Source organism: Euprymna scolopes, chromosome 31 (genome assembly GCF_053919585.1).
Source record: "Euprymna scolopes isolate OS-2025 chromosome 31, ASM5391958v1, whole genome shotgun sequence".
Taxonomy (NCBI): Eukaryota; Metazoa; Mollusca; class Cephalopoda; order Sepiida; family Sepiolidae; genus Euprymna; species Euprymna scolopes.
Window position 1 is genome coordinate 13706238 of NC_136512.1, and position 22879 is coordinate 13729116.

The 22879-nt window shown below is 36.8% G+C and overlaps 1 protein-coding gene across 5 annotated transcripts in view; it reads right to left on the reverse strand.

Moving 5' to 3' along the window:
* The window catches only part of LOC145255626 (tRNA-specific adenosine-34 deaminase regulatory subunit adat3-like), a 73427-nt gene that overhangs the window by 43059 nt on the left and 7489 nt on the right, over positions 1 to 22879 (reverse strand). For 2 of the 5 annotated variants that reach the window (XM_080114153.1, XM_080114147.1), the window contains exon 1: positions 238 to 826. The exons of 1 other annotated variant lie outside the window; for it this stretch is intronic. In XM_080114153.1, coding sequence (XP_079970279.1) covers positions 238 to 289 — 52 coding nt within the window. In that variant the 5' untranslated portion in view covers positions 290 to 826. Of the gene's footprint in view, positions 1 to 237; positions 827 to 5254; positions 5397 to 22879 lie in introns of those variants that run through there. 2 more of the 5 variants (XM_080114148.1, XM_080114149.1) reach the window with 2 other exon arrangements.

Below are 22879 nucleotides of genomic sequence, written 5' to 3' on the forward strand. Positions count from 1 at the left end.
TGTAAACTACACAAACACGAAATTACGAAACCACGTGTTTTCTTTTTCCTCGAGACTTGAAATAATTAATTGAAAATAAATAAATAAATAAAATGGGAGGGTTGCTATTATTACAACTACGAACAACAACAATATGAAATTATTGACAACATTTGATTAACTTTTTATTACAGTAGAAAAGAAAATAAAAAAATTAAAAAAAATTCACACAGATCTTTTTAAAAAGAGGACACTTACTGAATTTCACCGGTTCGTAATAAATATCGTTCAAAACAGCTTCGATCTGCATTTTTTTTTCTTCGAATATGTCGTCTAAATATTTATGAAACGTTCAATGATCTGTTGATGAAGACAATTATAAAACCAGTCGATAAAATTAAAATAAATTCATAAAAAACATTGTTGGTATACAATATAAAAACTACGCGACTTCTTAGGAAGACAGTAAAAAATTTAAATTTGATCACATGACAGCTAGAGTTATTTCCCTTGAACTTGTCGAGATTATTCTAAATCAGACTTACATAGCATTTAGGCTGACAAGCTTTGCTTCTAACTATCGCATTTCCATTTGAGTAAACGTTACTATGGTCGGCATAAATGATTTTAAATGAAATGCAGTTGGGAAATTGGTCTTAAAAATGATACTTGTGAAGATTAGTGATGTTTTAAACTGAAGATGAAAACATTATTATGTACTTTATGTGTCCTGTCAAAATTAGTATGAACTCCAAAAATTACGAAAAACGTGTCGCGGTGTAGTCTACAAAAGAACGTTTAAACACAAATACAAAATGTGTTGTCTTATGAAAAGAAAATATAGTGTAGCTAACGGGAGAAAGAGAAAGAGGGAGAAAGAGAAAGAGAGAGAGAGAGAGTTACATTCTCCCTTAATTTTACTCTTCTGACTTGTGAACAATGTTAGTTTAATTTAAGAAAGTTTTTTTTTTTTTTAGTAATTTATCTGTTTTATTTATTTATTAAAGGGAAGAGTAGTGTGCTTGAAGCGTTGCTGGTAAACAAATATGCAAGAGTATCAGAAAACCAACTGTTGAAGTCATGTGACGTATGAACAAAAATAGAAAAAGGAACAAAGGTCTTGTGTTGTTGTTTTTTTGTTGTTGTTTTTTTTTTTTTATCTTCGTATATCCATTTATTTTTCCAAAATACTCACAAACACAAGTCAGTTACTGTTTGAAATAACCTGGATGGTCGAAGTTTGTAATTTTTTTTTTTTTTTTAATAACATAGGAATCATCACTTATCAAGGTCCGGAGGCCACTCGAGGATAAGGGCTACTAGTTATGCATTAGTCAACGGGATTATAGAGTAGTAAACATAAGTAGTGGAAATTTTGTAAATTGGATTACTTAGGGGGACGGTTCATCAAGAACTTGTTTACATTTGACTTGAAGATAATCAAAGTGTAGTCAGCCGGAAAGCAGACAAACGGAAGAGAGTTCCATAGGCGTGCAGTTCTAAGAAAGAAGCTTTGTTCATGGAATCTATGTTTAGGTTTAGGCACAGATGAAGAGTGGGGGAATTATTGATAGTGGTTTCAGCTAGACAAGTGTTTTTTGTGAAAGTCAGGCCAGGGGGGAGGACCATAGATTGGAGCTCAGACGAGCAGTTGCCATGAAAATAACGATAAAGCAGAGACAGGCTCTTCTGTGGGAAAGAGGTTGCAGGGAAGAGAAAAGGGTATCCCCCACTAAGCTACAAAGTCTATTTTAAACTCTGTTAAGGCAGGATAAGCTGCTTCTAGCAGCTTATCCTGCCCAGATGTGGCAACAGTAATCCATTATTGGCTTTCGAGAATATGCGCGAGCCTTTTCTAGTCTCGCACAAAAACACACATTCACATTTCAAGCTATATTACTTGTCGCATACATACGCGCACACAAACATACGCGCCCACGTCCACACACGTACATATATTCACGTTCGCGTACATACACTCACATTCACTTGTATATACACACACGCTAACGTACACACATGTACTCACACATGCACACACATACGCACACAGATGGACGACATCACTTCCTTTCAAAGGAAATCCACACATGCGCAAAAAGACACTCCGGAAACGAGTATAAACAAAAAGAGCAATAAGCGGCTCCTCCTTTTAGGACCAGCTCTCGGGCTGAGAGGTTCGATGAACCGTCGCCTCCCTTTCAGGAGGTGCGTACCTCACACCACTTGTTACTATGTGGGACAAAAAGCTAACAGACCATATGTACACCTTTACACTCTTTCTCTCTCTATCTACTACTGGTCCCTGAGAACACCTTCGCGTAGCTGACTGCTAACTGACGTCAACCCTCTATCCTCTTCTTTGTCTACACGATGGACTGCCATATCTCGTTCCATTACATTACTCACTTCGCGCGAACAAACGATAGTGACCCGAACGTGAGATGAAAACACATTTCCTTTTTCCTTCTACAATACCAGTCCTCTACAAACGATGGTTACACCCATGCGGACATGAACACATGTTATATCTAAAACATTCATTCTTTCAACAGTAAATAAACAACACGTTTATCTTATCCATCAATTGAGTCTTTGTTTCCTTCAATTCCATACGTTTCATTATTTTCTTGTAGCGAGTTAGGGTATTCTTATATACTGGTCCGCAACAAATATCATCTCTTCTTCAAAATATCAAATGGCACCCTTTGTTTACTTCATGGCGGTAGCATGCTCTCATTCCATCAGCCATAACTTGATAGAGGTCCTAAGTAATTCACAATTGTATTTTTCAGTCGCCCCACTGAGAATTGAACCTTCAAACTTCAGGAAAGTATTTGGAAAAATCAATTGAAAGTTCAATTGTTAGAGTGAGCGACCGCAAAAAAAAAAAAAAACAATTGAGAATTACTTAGCTGACAGAACAAGAGCATGTTATCCCCGTGAAGTGAATAAATGGTTCTGTCTGAAATTTGATCCAAATTCCTGAGTTCAGCAAGATACACCTGAAGAAGGTCGGAGGTTACATCGACCGAAACATTGCGAAAATGGCACTCAATATGAGAACAGTAGTCCAAAGAATGCCACCCCCCCCCAAAAAAAAATAATAAAAAATAGTAATAATAATAAAAACAATAAAAACAACATCAACAACAATAATAATAATATGGAGGAGTATATGAAGGCTATAGCAATACAGAGAACCGGCTGTTGTATTTGTGTGGTGTATGGAGAAAAATGGACAAACGAAAAAAGTTTTTTTTTTTTTTTATCTACCTATAAACATTTATTTTCCAAAAATAATCAAAAATCAGTCTTTCCTTTTTATAATAATAACTAGCCTGGGTGCCCGGGTGTTTGTAGGTGTGTGTTGAGCAAAAAAACAAAAAAACATTGTAGTAGGCAGGCAGGCTCGAACCCATGACGCAAAGGCAGAAAAGAAAGTGGAGGTGTATGCAAGGGTGTTGGTTGAGCAAAAAAAAAAAAAAAGGAAGATTGCAAGCGCAAAAAAAAAATTGCAGTAGTCAAGCAGATTCGAACTCGTACCGTGAAGAAAAAAAAGAACATGGAAAAAAAAAAGAAAAAAGTGACGTCTTTGCTGTTGAGCCCATCGCCAAACTGGAAGTGATGAAGGTCCAAATTAAGGCTAGTCAATCAAAAAGAGGGGATGGATTTCAAAAATATCGTTGAAAAAAACGACCACTCCCTGTAGAAAAGTGCCCAGTTGAGGGTGAAGCAATTAATATTTTTAGCCAATTTTTCGATATTTGTTGTTCGAAGGGTCGAGCTTCAAAACGATACTGATCTCGTGAAAATCCGTGGTCTCTTTCAAAAGTTTTAGGCAGACATACAAACGTACATGCATACATTATATATATATATATATATATATATATATATATATATATATATATACTGCATATCAAATTATTAAAGAGTTTACATTTTTTTAATATTTAAGGAATGAGTGAATAAAAATCCATGAGACTTTGAGAAAGTGCTTTCAATACTATTCAGCTACTCCAGTCAGAAAATAAAAGTATTTAAGGCAGTATTAACGAAACTATGGCAGAAGATAGGAATATCTGTTGATTTCAGTGTGTCAAGTTATTAACGAGGTTGAGAAAAAAACACAATATACCCATAACTTGTTTATTGAAATAATTTTCAAACATTAAATGAACTAGGAAAATTACTTAGAACACAATAACTACAGAGCAATTTCTATGTTGCCATAATTAATAGGGGATATGCGATCCTTTTTTATGAATGACTTTTAAAAGAATTAGTCAAATTTGTGATTTCGTCAACAGTTATTCCTTGCGATACCTCTTGGAGAGCATCCCACAACTCACCTTTGTTCTTAAATTGCCATCCACTTGCATAGAGGCGTCGCTTTATGATACTCTAAAGGTTCTCAATTGGGTTCAAATCTAGTGAATTTGCAGGCCACTCCATCTTCTGTAGCCTAGAGAACCCCAGTTGTTGCAAATACTCTTTGCTTTTGTTTGCTGCATGCGAGGGAGCATTATCCTGCATAAAAATAATGGTTCTTCTGAACGTCAACCTTTGCTTCTTCAGCCATGGTTCAAAGTGCTCCTTCAGAAAAGCTATGTAAGCATTTGACGTTACTTTTATGCCTTCTGAGACTCTCCATGGGCCAACTAAAGTACCTCCGATAATCCCAGCCCAAATCATTATCCTACCCCCATCTTGTTGGCACCTTAAACGCTGATGAGGATATCGTCCATCTAGGACCGATCCCTTGCTCCAACCATCTGGGCTATCAAGAGTGACACGCACTTCATCCGTGAACAAAACTTTGGAAAAATCCGTTTTCATGTTGTCCTTTGCCCATTTCAATCGGTTTTGTATGTGATGTTGCTTTAATGGAGGCTTTGTCACAGGTTTAACAGACTTTGCCACTTCTTTCAGAAGGCAACATCGAGTACTTTTTGAGACATTCTTCAATCCGGTTTGGTCAAAGACTTCTCGACTTGTCTGCCCAGGGTTCTTAACAACTTCATGTTTAATTTGCAGTAGAGAACGGCGAGAAACAACTCTAGATTTACATTTATCAGCTCTCTTACATACCTTTGTAGGGTCCTTGACAAAGTTCTTCACAGTTTGATAGTATCTTCCTATCATTTCGATATTTCGAGGGTAGTTTTACATTTTGCTGTTCTGTAATAGTACTCTTTTCAGAACTACTCAGACCACCTTTACGACCCATTTTATTGATGAAACAAACTGCCTTGTTAATAATTTCACACACCTGAAATACGTTGGATTCAGCAATTACGATGAAAAGTTGTTTACATTGTGCGGAACAGTACGAAAATTTCACAGTACGAACACCTCAGCATTGCCAACATTTCCGAAGCTTTTGATATGAAACTACCGGTAAGTTTCTGAAACTGGTAAAAAAATATTATCTCGTTAATAATTTGACATGCAGTATATATATATATATATAAGTTTTCATTATATTTTTTTTAATTATTTCAGAGCTTAAGCAATATAAAAATAATAATGTCATTTCATATTCAGAAATATTTAACAATTCTATTATTTTTATTTTTAAAGATTAAGATTTCGATTAAAATAAACAATAATAATAATAATAACAATAATAACAATAATAATAATAATAACAACAACAATAACAACAATAATAATAATAACAACAACAATAACAACAACAATAATAATAATAATAATAATAACAATAACAACAATAACAACAATAATAATAATAACAATAACAACAACAACAACAATAACAACAATAATAATAATAATAACAACAACAATAACAACAATAATAATAATAATAACAACAACAACAATAACAACAACAACAACAACAACAATAATAATAATAATAATAACAACAACAATAACAATAATAATAACAATAATAACAATAATAATAATAACAATAATAACAACAACAATAACAATAATAATAATAATAATAACAATAATAACAATAATAATAATAATAATAACAACAACAACAACAACAATAATAATAATAATAATAATAATAATTATAATAATAATAATAATAATAACAACAACTACTGTTCATCATAGCCATGATGCCCTTGAACAGTATTTTGAGAAAGTGCCAAGCCGGATACAAATTTTCCAATACAGAGGAAAAAATGAACCACCTGATGTACATGGACGATCTGAAACTTTTTGCAAGGACTGAAAGGGACCTAGAGACACTAATCAACACTGCCAGAATCTTCAGCCAAGATATCCAAATGGAATTTGGAATGGAAAAGTGCGCACAACTAGTTATAAGAAAGGGAAAACTGGAAACGACAGAAGGCATGGGAATACCTAACCAAACAGAAATGAGGGCACTAGGGGAACAAGACGACTATAAATACTTGGGAATTCTGGAAGCGGACACCATCAGAGAAAGAGAAATGAAAGAGAAAGTTGGAAAGGAATACCTCAGGGGAACAAGAAAACTCCTGGAAACTAAATTATATAGCAGAAACCTAATAAAAGGTATTAATACATGGGCAGTATCACTAGTAAGATACTCTGGACCGTTTATAGGGTGGACAAAAGAAGAACTGAGACAACTCGACCAGAAAACCAGGAAACTCATGACTATGCATAATGCACTACACCCAAAGGACGATATTGACAGGCTCTACGTGAAAAGGAAAGACGGCGGGAGAGGACTGATCTGTATAGAAGACTGTGTGAAGGACACGACAAAAGAACTAGAAAAATATATAATGCAAAACACTGAAAGGATAATTATGGCAGCGAGAGACACTGAAAAAAACAAAACAGAAAACAGAAAGACAAACGAAGAAAGAGAAATGGGAAGAGAAACAACTCCATGGAAGATTCATAAGAATGACAAAAGATGAGAATAACGAAAACACCTGGACATGGATGCGAAAAAGACATATAAACCGAGAAACAGAATCTCTAATAACTGCAGCACAAGATAACTCGATAAGAACCAACCATATCAAAGCAAGGATCGATAAAACACAAGAAAACAGCAAATGCAGACTCTGTGGACAAAGAGACGAAACGATAAACCATATAGTAAGTGAATGCAGCAAACTTGCCCAAAAGGAATACAAAAACAGGCATGACCAAGTGGGGAGGGTGGTATACTGGAATTGTGTAAACGACTGCATTCTGAGCGTACAGACAAATGGTACAAGCATAAACCCGCAACAGCACTCGAAAACGAGAACCACAAAATCCTATGGGGCTTGGACATACAGACGGACAAACCCATCCAAGCAAGAAGACCAGATGTTGTAATAATTAACAAGAAAGAAAAATTCTATCAAATCGTAGACTTTGCTGTCCCAGCTGACCACAGGGTGAGTATGAAAGAAAACGAAGCAAATACACAGAACTAGCCAGAGAGTTAAAAGGGATTTGGATGATAAAGAAAATGAAAATAGTACCGATAATAGTAGGAGCACTAGGAACAATTCCGAAAAACTTTGAAAAAAGAATGTCAGAAATTGGAATCGGAGATATAACTGCAAAAGTACAACGACTAACGAGAATGAAAACGACTGAAATATTAAGGAAAACCCTTGAATGCGGAGAATAATACAAGACAATATAACAAATAAGCGTTACAGGGAATGAAGAACACCGAAACTGCATAGTCACAAGTTCTACACCCTCCATCATGCATCCCCCCCCATTGTTTCATCACAGTTCCCCCCCCCCCCCAAAAAAAATACCAAAGGGCCGAGAAGGGTCAATAAGGACTGAAAGACCGAGGAGCGAGCGCCAACCAAACCTCGGCTGGACAAGCGCAAAGAGAACTGGAACTTTGGGGAGGCTTAGTGCCACTCAAATTTCAGTATAAACCAATGGCCACTACCAGCGAGAAATCAATGGTAAGCGGCTGTTGCGATGATGCAAATTCATTTGCAAATGCTATCGAAGGAGGTGGAGAGAGCTGGACATCTGGGGAGACTTGTTGTCACTCAGCTTCCAGAGAACACCACAGGTTTCCAATCAGATCGTTTGTTGACTTGTGTGAAAGCTCCATGTGAGCCAATAATAATAATAATAATAATAATAATAATAATAATAATAATAAAAGGTGTGTCTCTTCTATTCTTTTATTTTCATTTCCAATTTGCTGAAAAACTCGCTGGTATCATGGCTTAGAAATCGTTAATACAAATAGTGCAATTTGAAACGACGTGGGAGAGATAGGGATACCAATACAAGAAGTGTTCGCAAACAATGAAACAATGATATGCAAGTTAAACGACTTTGGTGGAAAATTGAATGCCACTTTTATCATGCATATTTATTGTTGAGTTACTATACCTACCTGGCGTTTCAATACTGTCATTCATTTTGTACTAGCCTGTGTGCCTGGCGTTGCCCGGGTGTTTGGAGGTATGTGTTAAGAAAAAAAAAAGTGGTAGTAGGCAGGCGGGCTCGAACCCGTACCGGAAAGGAGGAAAAGAACGTGAAAAAAAAAAAAGTGACGTCTTTGCTGTTGCGTCCATCGCGAAACCGGAAGTGGCGAACATCAAAATTAAGGCTAGTCACTTGAAAAGAGTGAATGACTTTCGAAAATATCAGTGAAAAAAGCGACCCCTCGTTGGACTTGCAGAAGCGTGCCCAGTTGAGGACTTGAAGAAAAGTGCCCAGTTGAGGACTTGAAGAAAAGTGCCCAGTTGAGGACTTGAAGAAAAGTGCCCAGTTGAGGACTTGAAGAAAAGTGCCCAGTTGAGGACTTGAAGAAAAGTGCCCAGTTGAGGACTTGAAGAAAAGTGCCCAGTTGAGGACTTGAAGAAAAGTGCCCAGTTGAGGACTTGAAGAAAAGTGCCCAGTTGAGGACTTGAAGAAAAGTGCCCAGTTGAGGACTTGGAGAAAAGTGCCCAGTTGAGGACTTGGAGAAAAGTGCCCAGTTGAGGATGAAGGAATTGATCTTTTTGGCCAATTTTTTGATATTTGTTGTCTGAAGGGTCAAGGTTTAAAACTATACCGGTTTCTTCACGTTCTGATGCGTCTGTCAAAAGGTTTTAGTAGACACACACACACACGCAAACACACAGACATTTGAGATTTATATTATAGACTAGCCTGGGTGTTCGGCGTTGCCCGGGTGTTTGAAGGTCTGTGTTGCGCAAAAAAAAAACAAACATTGGTAGTAGGCAGGCAGGCTCAAACCCGTACCGCAAAGGAGGAATAGAATGCCAAAAAATAAAGGTGCCGCCTTTGCTGTTGCGTCCATCGCCACACCAGAAGTGGCGAAATCAAAATTAAGGCTAATCAATCGAAAAAAGGGGATGACTTTCGAAAATATCGGCGAAAAAAGCGACTACTCCTTATAGAAAAGTGCCCAGTTGAGGATGAAGGAATTAATGTTTTTAACCAATTTTTCGATATTTGTCATCCGAAGGGTCAAGCTTCAAAACGTCTATCGAAAGTTTTAGGCAGACATACAAACATGCATACATAGATACATACATTTAAACAGACAGGTGAGATTTACATTATAGATTTAGAACTAGCAGGAGCTGGGTTCCAGCGTTACCCAAATGAAATAGAAAAAAAAAAACCCAACTTTTTATCACATTACAAATGAGCAAAAATTATAGCCGTTGACTTAGAATGCTAAACTCCTAGAATAAATGTGGTATTATGATGACTAATCGCTTTTAATCACTAACTGTGCATCAAACGATTAACACAATACTTAGTTCGTTGTACCTTATCGTCACAAAGGTCCACGCAAAATTTCAGCCAGATCGGACCAGTAGTCTCCGAGAAAATTTCTAGGGTAAATGTGGTATTGTGATGATTAATCATTATTAATCACTAACTGTGCAACAAACGAATAACACAATACTTAGTTCGCTGCACCTTATCATAACAAAGGTCTATGCAAAATTTCAGACAGATCGGCTCAGTAGTTTCCGAGAAAACTTCTAGAGTAAATATGGTATTGTGGAGACTAATCATTATTAATTCTTAACAGTGCATTGAATGGCTATCATAACACTTAGTTTGCTGCACCTTATCATAACAAATGGTCACTGCAAACTTTCAGCCAGATCGGCCCAGTAGTTTCTGAGAAAAAGTGGAACGGACAGCCAGATAAAAAGAAATATAAGATAGATGATTTTAAGCCTTAGTTCATGTTGCACTGAACCAATGTCTGCGTGAATGCAATTTTATCCAAAATTTCATAAAGTCGCCGTTTAACTGTAAATAATTTATGCAAGTAAAATAAGATTTATCCATAAATAATGGATTGCAAAATTGTGTTAACGCAAATAGTTAAGAAATTGGATAAATAGTCGAAGTGTATTTGCTTCAAAACAATTTATGTCGTTATAATTCGTTTTATGAAATTAACGACCAAAAGTGATAAAAAAGATAATAAAAATATAAATATTAAAAGCTAATCAAGTCTAGCCTCTTGGCATTAATCTGGTGAACAGGTCAAACATGTTTTTGTATTATATAATTTTTTAATTGTAACTTCAAGGTAAGTTTTTGTTCAATACGTGTATTGAAATTTTTGCAAAATAAATATATTTTACTTATTTGAACTCTTATGTTTCATAATAAATAGAAATTTCGATAGATTTAAATATATTTTGTTCAAATTTCAAAAGAAATAAATATGGGGGGAACACGCACTAAAAAAAGTATTTCCATTCATATATTTTATGGAAACTACATTTTATATGTAATTTAATTCTAAAATGGATAAGTATCGAAAATTTCATTAAAATCTGGCCATTAGTTGATTTTTGCTAGATTTATTAAACAGGGATATGTTTTCACGTTCGAAATGCTTACTGCCTGGGAACGTTATTTTAAAGCACCAATTATTTAAACACGATTTTCGTCTCGCAATCTCATTTTTCGTATGATGGAAATTTTTTAAAAAATGATCAATAGTTTATTTTGTCCTTCTTTTAAATGGTACAAAAGTTATATTGATAATATTAACTTATAATAAAGTTACATCGTGTGACATATACGGGGGGGGTAATTCTGTGGTGACTTTTGGAGGTGCCTAGAGAGAACCTCTCCTCCCCCCCCCCACGCGTGAGTAACGGGGGTGGCATTATGTTATAGTTTCGGAAGTTATTTCGAGTTCAAAAATCTGTTGTCGCGAAGCAAAGCACTTGCTGACACATGACCTGATGTCATTGGATTGTGACGTCACTGACCAGGTGTGTGAGAACGAGAGTTGGCGAGATTTGTGATGAAACTCACGTTCGAGAATGAGATTTGAAAGAAAGAGTTAGACCACGGCCATCGAGATATAGACAGATGGTTAGACAGTCTGTTTCTGGGTAGCGACAAAAGCAGATTGACCTTTCTTTTTTTTTTTTTTTTTTTTTTTTTTTTCATTTTCTTTCTTTGAAGATTGTAACCAGCTGCCAACATTGCTTTGCTTTTTATTGAAACCAACCGAGAGCTCTTTTTAGTATCCTCGCTGTTCCCTTAAATGCAGTCTGCCAGTAACAGATGCAGTTTTTTTTTTTTTTTTTTTTTTTGTGGTGAAAGCGACCTCCTCATTCTTTTTTCCCAAACAACCTACAGCTCTGTTTACAACAGAGTTTTGAACTCGAAATAACTTTCGAAACTTACACAATGGGGCACCCCCGTTACTCAAATCTGTCTCTAATGCATTAGCTAAAACTATCAGACCTACCTTGAGGTTGAAAAATCGCAAGAATCCAAAACACCCATCCCTTTAAGATGAGGAGTGAGTAAAGAATTGGCGATGCGTCTTTGACCTGATGAATACATAATACAACTCAACTACGAGGTGCCTTCAATAAGTTTCCAGACTGTTTTTGTACAAGCATTTAAAATTGTCGAAGACTCTTGAAAATTCAGTATGTTATTGCTATACATCTTATGAGATGACTGACTAAATTTTATGTTTTAGGTTCAAAAAAAACAAACAAAAAAAAAACAGCTACAGCAGGAATTAGAATACACTCTGGACATGAGGACATTTTAGAAGAACGATACACAATAAAATTCTGTTTTAAACTTGTAAAAATGCCACAGAAACGTATAAAATGCTTTAGCCTGCTTTTGGACTATCTTGCATGAATCGAGCATCGGTTTTTGAGTAGCATAAGAGATTCAAGGAAGGCAGAGAGCGTATGAGGGATGATGAGACGTGTGAGAGGAGTAAGGAAGTCAGAACACCAGAGTTGATTGGCCAAATAAAGAATTTCTCAGATAAATACCGTCGTGTGTCTATAGAGACAATAAGTGCACAATTTGATATCAGGGTGAAAACTGTACACACAATTATTTGAGGAACTGAAGATGCAGAAGATTTGCACGAATGCACCAGTTCACAATTCTATCCGTGTCACAGACTATTTGAGCAAGATGGGCATCAAGACAGTTCTTCACCCTCCTTATAGTCCAGACCTTTCTTCCTGTGACTTTTGGTTATTCCCTAAGCTCAAGGAAAATTTTAGAGGTAGTCGTTATGAGACAATTGAGGAGATGAAAGAGGCTGTGACGAGAGTCACTGAGGACTTCAATGGGGCCTTCCAGAAGTTGTGAGAATGGTACAACAAGTGCATTGCAGCCGGGGGAGATTACTGCTGTGGCTGTTCATTTGAACCTTAAATCATAAAAATTGGTCAGTCATCTCATAAGATGTATAGCAATGACATACTGAATTTTTAAGAGTCTACAACAATTTTAAATGCCTGTACAAAAAAAATCTGGAAACTTATTGGAGGCACCTTGTATTTTTTTTTTTTTTTTTTTACATAGGCGTCACCACTTATCAAGGCCGATAGGCCACTCAAGGATAAGGGTTAAAGAGTGTAGAGTAGTCAAAAGGACAATATAATAATCGATAGTAATAGAAGTTCGGTAAATTTGTTAACTTAAGTGGAATGGCTCATCAGAAACTTGTTCACGTTGGTCTTGAAGACAACCATATTATAGACAGCTGGAAAGCAGGAAAACGGAAGACAATTCCACAGGCGTGCAGTTCTAAGAAAGAAGCTTTGATCATGGAATCTATGTTTAGGTTTAGGCACAGATAAAGAGTGGGGAAAATTATAGATAATGTTTTCAGCTAGTCTAGTGTTTCTTGTGAAAGTTTGGCGAGGGGGGACCATAGATTGAAGCTCAGTTGAACACTTTCCATGAAAATAACGATAAAGCAGAGACAAACTCGCAACATCTCTTCTGTGAGATAGAGGTTGCAGCGAAGAGAAAAGGACATCTCCCACCAGGTCACGAAGTCTATTTTGAACCCTATCAAGGCAGGACAAGTCTTTTCTAGCAGCTCCTGCCCATATGTGGCAACAGTATTCCATCCTTGGATGTATCTGGCTCTTATATAGATAGAGAATTGCATCAGCAGTGAGATATCTACTGGATCGATAAAAAGATCCCACCATTTTTCCAGCAGCCTTGGCAACAGATTTGATGTACGTATTCCATTAAGGATCAGGAGTAAAGGTCAAGCCCAGAAGCCTGTCAAAACCTGAGGCCTCCCCAAGACGAGAGCCATTCATTTTAATTGATGCCAGATGGGGATCAGAACGTTGATGATGTAAAGATAGAAGCTTGGTTTTAGATGCATTAAAAGTAACCAGCCACTCCTTTCCCCATTGTACATGATCAAGATCAGACGAGAGAGAATGGGAGAGAACTTGGTCGTTTACTGTCTTAGATGTGCTACCATAGATGGTAGTGTCGTCAGTAAAAATGTCTACGAATGATGTAAGGATGTGATTTGGAAGATCATTAATGTAGATCAGGAAAAGAGTTGGGCCCAGGATGGACCCCTGAGAGACTCCAGCATTTATACTGTGAGCTTCTGATTTTTGCCCACCAACTACTACTCCTATGAACCTATCAGAGAGAAATGATTTAATAATTGAGAAGACATTTCCAGCTATACCATAGCTGGAGATCTTATGAAATAAACCTTTATGCCATACCCTATCAAAGGCCTTTGATATGTCAAGAGCAATTGCCCTAGAAAGATTGCCTACGTCGAGAAATTCGCTAATCCTATGACATATAACTGTAAGCACATCTGCTGTAGATCTAGCAGAACGGAAACCATATTGTGTGTCACGAAGAAGGTTATTTTTGCTGAGATGGTTGATTACTTCTCTATTTAACACAGATTCCAGCAACTTACTCATGACGCACAGGAGACTTATTGGCCTGTACTGAGAGGGGGATGAACGATCACCTGAATTCTTAAATACAAGGCATACTGATGAGATTTTCCAGGATGATGGGAAGCAATTCTCCTTAAGACAACGTTTAAACAGTTTTGTAAGTATGGGTGCTAGTTCAGGTTGAAGTTTTTTGAGTAATATAATTGGAATACCGTCAGGGCCGGTTGCTTTACTGGAATCAAGGTTTTTGATTAGCTTGGCAACATCACATATAGATATTTGTATGTCACATAGTGTGTTTTCTGATACAGGAGGAAATATTGGGGGTTGACGGCCTTGATCGCAAAGGGTAGAATTGGCTGCAAAGTTCTTGGCAAAGAGTTTGGCTTTGTCTGATGCTGACAAGATTAACTCAGGTCCATTGATGATAGTTGGGATAGAGCACACGCTTCTGTTCAGGATTCTGTTTGCAATTTGCCAAAACTGGTGAGAACCAAGCCGCTGCTCAGCTACTTTGGACTTGACGGACTGAGTATACAACTCTCTTGCGTTCTTTATTACTTTCTTACAATGGTTGCTGGCAGTCCTGAAAGCGGCTTTTATTTCCATACATCTATTACGTTGGAAGCAGTGGAAAAAGTGATTTCTGTGCGCAATAGCAGCAGCACATTCTGGAGAAAACCATGGCTGGCTGTTAGGTTTTTGCTGGAACTTTTTCGAGGGTATGAAATTGTCTATACCTACAATTAACCATTCTGTCAGGTCTGATACTATAGACGACACATCCTTTTTAAACATGGAACGCAGAGGAAGATCCGATATAAATGTACGGAAACTATCCCAGTCAGCCATAGTGTATCGATATACTGTACGATGGAGAGGTACGTCTGAGGACTTATTACATTTCATTTTTATCTTAATTGATACAACTGAGTGGTCAGAAGATCCAAGAGGAGACAGAACGGAAACTGAACAGAGTTCAGGGCAAGTTGTGAGAAAAAGATCTAGGAGACTTGCATACTGGCCGTCATTGTCAGGCACATGGATGGGTTTGTGAACAATCTGAGTGAGGTCATAAGCAATGGAGAAATCATGACAGAATCTCCCCTCATCATCGGTCTTGTTTGAGTGGGTCAACCATTCCACCTTGTGAACATTGAAGTCTCCACATACGTGAATGTTAGCTGAAGGATATGCTGATAGAACTTGGTCAATTTTCTCAGATATGCTTTTAAAGATAGTAATTCCGCTGTTATGGGGGCGATAGAGAGTAAATATAAATGCCGTAGTGTGAGCTAGTGCTACTTGGAAGCACATATAGGGTAAGTTAGGATCTTCTCTGGAGATGTCCCTACCACATGGAAAGCCATCTTTTATATTGGCACATATTCCATGCCCATGGCGATCTTGGGGGTCAGATTTGGAAGTTAGGTTAGAGTATCCTTTAATTACGAACTCATTTAGGGAAATAGTCTGCCCAATTCCAGTTTCGCTTAAAAATAAAAGGTCTGCTTTAGTCTCCTGTAATTGGGCTTAAACCTCTGGAAGGTTAGAACGTAGACCCCTGATGTTGGAGAAGGAGACATGGTAGTGGGGGTCTACGTTGGAAGTTTCAGATCCGGGTTTAATCGTGTATTTTTTATTGAAACTTGTCATGATGGAATTTTGGAGTTTGTGGACTAGGTCGTCAGACTTGCTTAGAGCAGGACAGAGAGGGGAAACAAAGAGAGAAAAGTAACGAAGAATTTTTTTTTTTTTTGTAGCACATGATAAGGTAAAGCCGTAACAATTACCCACTAGTATGGCATCGAGAGGCCCCACCAGAGACTACTGCATGGTTCAGAATCCATTCACCAAATGGCAATACAGCAGCCCCAGTACTTAGCGCCTGCTGATAAGACATCTATTAATTGTATTAACGAAAAATGTGAAAAGTTTTATGAAATGACCTTGTATTAACGAAAAATGTGAAAAGTTTAATGAAATGACATTGCATTAACGAAAAATGTGAAAAGTTTTATGAAATGACATTGCATTAACGAAAAATGTGAAAAGTTTTATGAAATGAAATGTATTAACGAAAAATGTAAAAAGTTTTATGAAATGACATTGTATTAACGAAAAATGTGAAAAGTTTTATGAAATGACATTGCATTAACGAAAAATGTGAAAAGTTTTATGAAATGACATTGTATTAACGAAAAATGTGAAAAGTTTTATGAAATGACATTGCATTAACGAAAAATGTGAAAAGTTTTATGAAATGACATTGTATTAACGAAAAATGTGAAAAGTTTTATGAAATGACATTGTATTAACGAAAAATGTGAAAAGTTTTATGAAATGACATTGCATTAACGAAAAATGTGAAAAGTTTTATGAAATGACATTGTATTAACGAAAAATGTGAAAAGTTTTATGAAATGACATTGTATTAACGAAAAATGTGAAAAGTTTTATGAAATGACATTGCATTAACGAAAAATGTGAAAAGTTTTATGAAATGACATTGCATAACGAAAAATGTGAAAAGTTTTATGAAATGACATTGCATTAACGAAAAATGTTAAAAGTTTTATGAAATGACATTGTATTAATGAAAAATGTGAAAAGTTTTATGAAATGACATTGTATTAACGAAAAATGTGAAAAGTTTTATGAAATGACATTGTATTAATGAAAAATGTGAAAAGTTTTATGAAATGACATTGTATTAACGAAAAATGTGAAAAGTTTTATGAAATGACATTGTATTAACGAAAAATGTGAAAAGTTTTATGAAATGACATTGTATTAACGAAAAATGTGAAAAGTTTTATGAAATGACATTGTATTAACGAAAAATGTGAAAAGTTTTATGAAATGACATTGTATTAACGAAAAATGTGAAAAGTTTTATGAAATGACATTGTATTAACGAAAAATGTGAAAAGTTTTATGAAATGATGCAAGCAAACAGTGTAATGACTTTGTAACCATTAAGCCATCAAACCAACGTCTTTATATTACATCTGATCTTCTCTCCCTGGAATTTTTTTTTTTTAATTTTTATTTACCCATAACAAGGCATATTGCCACTGAAGTGTAAGGGGATACTGTGACAGGGGCCAGATTTATAGGGAGCTGTTTAAGCAGGGAGTTGTGCAACAGGATATTTAAATTTCTGCATATTGGTACCGTTGGGAAAACAGAGATCAGGGAAGGCATTCCAAAGGTAAGCAATCCGGAAAAAAAAAGAAAAGAAAAGAAGGCTACTAGAGTTAGAGAGTTTTTCTAGCATCTTCTTGTGTCTGTAGAGTCGAAAGCGAAAGTCTGAATTCTGACATTTGATAAGAACAGAATCATCTACGTTATATAACAAGCAACAAAAAGGATGTTTGTAAGGAGAAAAGAGTTAATATATCTTTACATAACTCACCACAGCATCATCGTGATGATGATGATGAAATTACCTTTGACTAGTTCTTGACAAGAAATGTTCTTTGGTCCGTTCATGAACTTGTTCTGTGGTGATTATGCAAGAGCCTAGGCCCGGCATTCGACCAACTGACCATTCCTTTATTGCACCAATTTACAATGCCTCCCCACGGGACAGAGTTAGACACGAGGGTCGTTTTTTAACATGGAGAAAAGGTACAAAAAATAAAAATTGTCTCAGTCGTGAAGGATTTCTCCTCCACTGAAAGAGAACGAGAAATGGAAGTGCCGCATCTGAAGAACAGATACTACACTTTGATCTTGGCCATTCCTTTATTGTAAATCGTACTTATTTTGTACCTATTTTTTTATGAAACGTCAGGAATTAATACGAAAATTGTTGCCTTGAAAAAGGCTACTTAGTCTGCTTTTTGCAGCTTTTATATTCATATTTGTATAAGAAATAAAAAAAAAAAACGAAAACAATGGCAGGGGTTTGTTATTTTCTGGTGTCAGTTTATTATTAAGCATATAGCTACCTATGATTACAATTTAAAACACCAAGAAAATATCAAACTGGTTGGCAGTGGGCTCTGTGTGGGTTTTCATGTAAAAAATATTTTTTTTATTTCTAATTTAATAAAGTTTTTTGGCAAGAAAAATGTCTATCTTTGTCAGTAATTGTCAGGATTAATGGACGTACTTTTCAGGAAATGTCAGGAATGTTATGTCTCAAAATTTTAATCTTGTTAAGTTGGATTTTAAAGATGGAAGCCGTTGACGTCTTTCAGCAAGGTTACTTGTGGTAAACTTTTTTTTTTTAATATGAAAGGGAAGTTATTCATGCCCAATATACAAGTTAAAAACCTTTATTAGCAATTTGAGGTTCAGCCAAAAAAATCGGCTAGATTAATTGAATTATTTATCAACTTCTATCACGTGGTTGGCTCACTTGAAAGATAGTCTCTGATTGGGAAAGCCAGAAGGGAAATTGAATGTTTCCACCAACCAGCACTGAGCTTATAAAACCAAAACAGATTCAGACTCGTGAACTGAGAGGTGTCGCTGCTGCGGTTGTTGTTGTTGTTGTTGTGGTTGTTGCTGTTTTCATAATAGAACTGTAGCGATCTAAGGTATAGAAGGTGTAGGGTATAGAAGGAAATGCGTGTTCATCTCACGTTCGGGTGTCACCAATTTGTAGTGGTGGTGAAAATAGGGAAAATGATTTGAATTGAGAAAGAAAAAATGAATTGCTTTGAGGAAGGAACGAACAACGCGTTTACTTGAATTAAACGAACTAGGGTTTATTTTGTGAAGAAACAAGTGAAAGAAAAGGGTACTACACGTGTTTAGTTTGGCGTGCGTCTCTCGCTGTTTACTGGTGAAAAGGAAAGTCTATTGTCGTAGAGAGAGAAAGAGAGAAAGTCAATCCAGTTTGGTGTGCGGCTCTCTCTGTTAGCTGGTGAGGAGGAAAGTCTATTGTAGTATAGAGAGAGAATGAGAAAAAGTCAATCCAGGCCATGGAGATAGAAAACGTATAGTGTACATACAGTCTGTTAGCTCGTGCCCCATACATAGTAGTAGGGGATGTGACGCGCACTTGTGCGTGCCTCCCGAAAGGGAGGCGACTGATTCGCTGAACCTCTCAGCTCGAGAGCTGGTCTGAAAAGAAAGATGTTGCTTATTGCTCTTGCTTTTATAATTTCTTCCGGTGGTCTTTTGCACATGTGTGGATTTCCTTTGAAAGGGGAAGTGACGTTGTCCTTGTGTGCATACGTGTGCGCGTATACGAGTACATGTGTGTACGTTAGCGTGTGTGTGTATACACGTGAATGTGAGTGTATGTACGTGAACGTTAATATATCTACTTGTGTGTACATGTGCGCGTATGTTTGTGTGCGCGTATGTATATGACAAGAAATATGGCTTGAGATGTGAACGCGTGTTTTTGTGTGAGACTAGGAAAGGCTCCCACAGAACTCCATGAGTGTGAATGGTGACGAAAAGGGTTAGGAAATCCTGTCTGAGAAGAAAAGAATTCATGTACGTGAACCGTCAGGGTCTGGTGGTAACCATGTTGGATTGTTTATCTCCTCGTCAAAATCAAACCCAGTGCCAAAGGCCCAGGAGAGTTCTGTTGTGCTCGAAGGGAGAAGTTTTTTGGGTTTGGTCTGAACCAGGTGGAATTGTTGTCAGTACTGCGTCCTGCACTTAACCTTTATTTTTTTTTAAACTCTGTCAGGTTCTCAGTTCCCGTGGGCAATGACCTTTAAGTGGCAAAACCAGAAGGAAAATTGAATGATTTCTCAAATCAGAAATAAATAAAAATCTGCATGTTGCATTTACTGTGAAATTATCATACACCAAAAATCACGTAAATTATTCAAGTAGTTTTATTTTTTTATACACTCTGAGGCATGCAAACTCATATGGCAACAGCCGAAATAAACATGTCCAATCTATTTCTTCTGGTAGAAAAACCAATTCTTTCTACATTTATATATGCGGCATAATCATGTTGACACACCAGTTCTTGCTAAATCATCAAAGTAAAGCAACATTGAGCCTGGTTAGTACCAGATGGGTGACCAATTTGGGAATTCCAGGCGCTGTATGGAGAAAGGCATCGACACCTTCCTGCAAGAGTTGCAAAAACCTAACATTGACATCTCCTCTAACGGGGATATACATGTGACTGGGGACCACTTATGAATTTCATACTCCCATAGAACTTCCTCCTTTGGAGGAAGCCGGTTAAACCTGCATAGGGTTCGTGCCGTTTCTATTTCAAATTTTTTTTGTTCACTTAGAACGTTTTTGGAATGCTCTCAATTCTCATTATGTTTTGTTTTTTGTTTTTTTTTACATGGTAGTCATCACTTATCAAGGCCCGGAAGCCACTCGGGAATAAGGGTTATTGCATGTACAGTAATCATGGGAGAGTATCGTAATAATTGTTAGTATTGGAGATTTGATAAAGTGTCTTACTTAAGGGGGCGGTTCATCGGGAATTTGTTTATGTTGGACTTGAAGACATCCAAGTTGTAATCAGGTGGAAAACAGGCAAACGGAAGAGAGTTCCACAGGCGTGCACTTCTAAGAAAGAAGCTTTGTTCATGGAATGTACGTTTTGATTTTGGCACAGATAAAAAGTGGGAAAATGTTTGACAGTGGTTTCAGCTAGACGAGTGTTTATCGTGAAAGATTGGCGAAGGGGGACCAGAGATTGGAGCTCAGACGAGCACTTGCCATGAAAGTAACGATAAAACAAAGACAGGCTTGCAACGTCCCTTGTGTGGGAGAGAGGTTGCAGGGAAGAGAAAAGGGCATCCCCCACTAAGCCACAAAGTCTATTTTGTACTCTGTCAAGGCAGGATAGCAGCTCCTGCCCATATATGGCACCAGTACTCCATCCTTGGACGTACGTGGCTTTTATATAGATAGAGATGTTTTTACTGTCTTAACAAGTTGTCAATAAAAATGAATTATTTTTACATGGATAGACTTTGTCTCCGCACTTGGACTTCTTGGTTAAGAGCAAAGGAAGGTAGCAATCATAAATACAGACTTATTTTCTCCCTCAGAGAAATGCCCCTGCTATGTGCTTTGGTCACACATTGACCAATCAGCTTGCAGGGTTTTTTGGGGTTTTTTTTTTAAACAGTCACCACTTATTAATGCCTGGAGACTATGCAAGGATAAGGGTTAATGAGTTTACAGCAGTCATCAGTATCATTAGTAGTGGAAATTTGGTAAATTGGATTACTTAAGGGAACGGCTCATCAAGAACTTGTTTATGTTGGACTTGAACACAACAATATTGTAATCAGCTGGAAAGCAGGTAAACGGAACAGAGTTCCACAGGCGTGCAGTTCTAAGAAAGAAGCTTTGTTCATGGAATCTATGTTTAGGTTTAGACCTAGATAGAGAGTGGGGGAAATTATTGATCGTGGTTTCAACTAGACAAGTGTTTTCCGTGAAAGTCTAGCATGTCAGAACCATAGATTGGAGCTCAGACGAGCACTTGTCATGAAAATAATGATAAAGCAGAGACAGGCTCGCAGTGTCTCTTCTGTTGGAAAGAGGTTACAGGGAAGAGAGAAGGGCATCCCTGACTAGGCTACGAAGTCTATTTTGAACTCTGTTACGGTAGGAAAAGGTACTTCTAGGGTTCACTTATTTAATCAGTTCCAAGAAGCATTACTTTAACCTCTCTTGGAATCACAGTCAAGAATCAGCAAAATTCCTGAAAGCCATGAGAAAAGACGTCCCATTTCTCTCCTGTCACTGACCCTGTCCACTGTATGCCAAAGCGCCAACTATCTTCGCCTGAAGATAGCTGCTCACAGACTTTTGGCAGCGCAAAGGACTTTTCCATTTCTCATTTGGACATTTCTTCAATCTATACTATAATAGTATTGGAACGATTAATCAGAATCGGAATTGGGAATCGGAAAAATTGGAACTTTTTTGAGATATAGGAATCAGTATTGGAATCAGTATCGGAATCAGAAAAAATTGTGCCTATTTTCCAATGTCAAAAACGATTTCTTTAGTTGTCGTTTTTTAAAATTTTATTTTGTTTAAAACAAAATCTTCCACTGCTGGCAGTTATTATAAAATAATAAATATTTACTGTTTTTAAACTAACAATAAAACTAAAATCTATAGATCACTCCCCCCTCCCACAAGTGTGTTTTTACGTTTGAGAAAATATCTGCACATTTAAGACGTGTTTTGACAGTAATCGGGACAAAATAATCATTTCATAGTTAAATATTTTGAGATTTATAAAAATCTGAATCGATTATTGTATCAGAATAAGGAATTTAGTACGGAATCTGTACTTGTATCGGAATCGGGAAAAAATATTAGAATCGTCCCATCACTAATCTATGCCAACGATATGGTTGATTGAATATAAACATTTTCACCGTTGTTATAAAACAAGTTTTTGTTTTTCTCTTCAAACGACTATTTTCGTTACTTATTATAACATAGGAGTTTTCCTTAACACACTCTCTGCTAAGACTCTAGCACCTAAGGGCACTGGCTTACTTTTCCAGCCTTGTATCACATCTTCCTGCAGAGGGGTAGAAGTAAATGATAGGAGATAAGTGTAGTATCTGTTCTGATATTATGCTTCATTCTGTTCCGTCATCGTTCAGTGAAGGAGAAATCCTTCTAGACCGAGGCAGTTTTTTTTTTTTTTTTTTTTGCCCCATTCTGAAGAAGCTAGATTTTTCGCTCGCATTAAAAACAGTCCTTCTGGCTAACTCTGCCCTTGTAAATTTTATAAAGATTTTGCC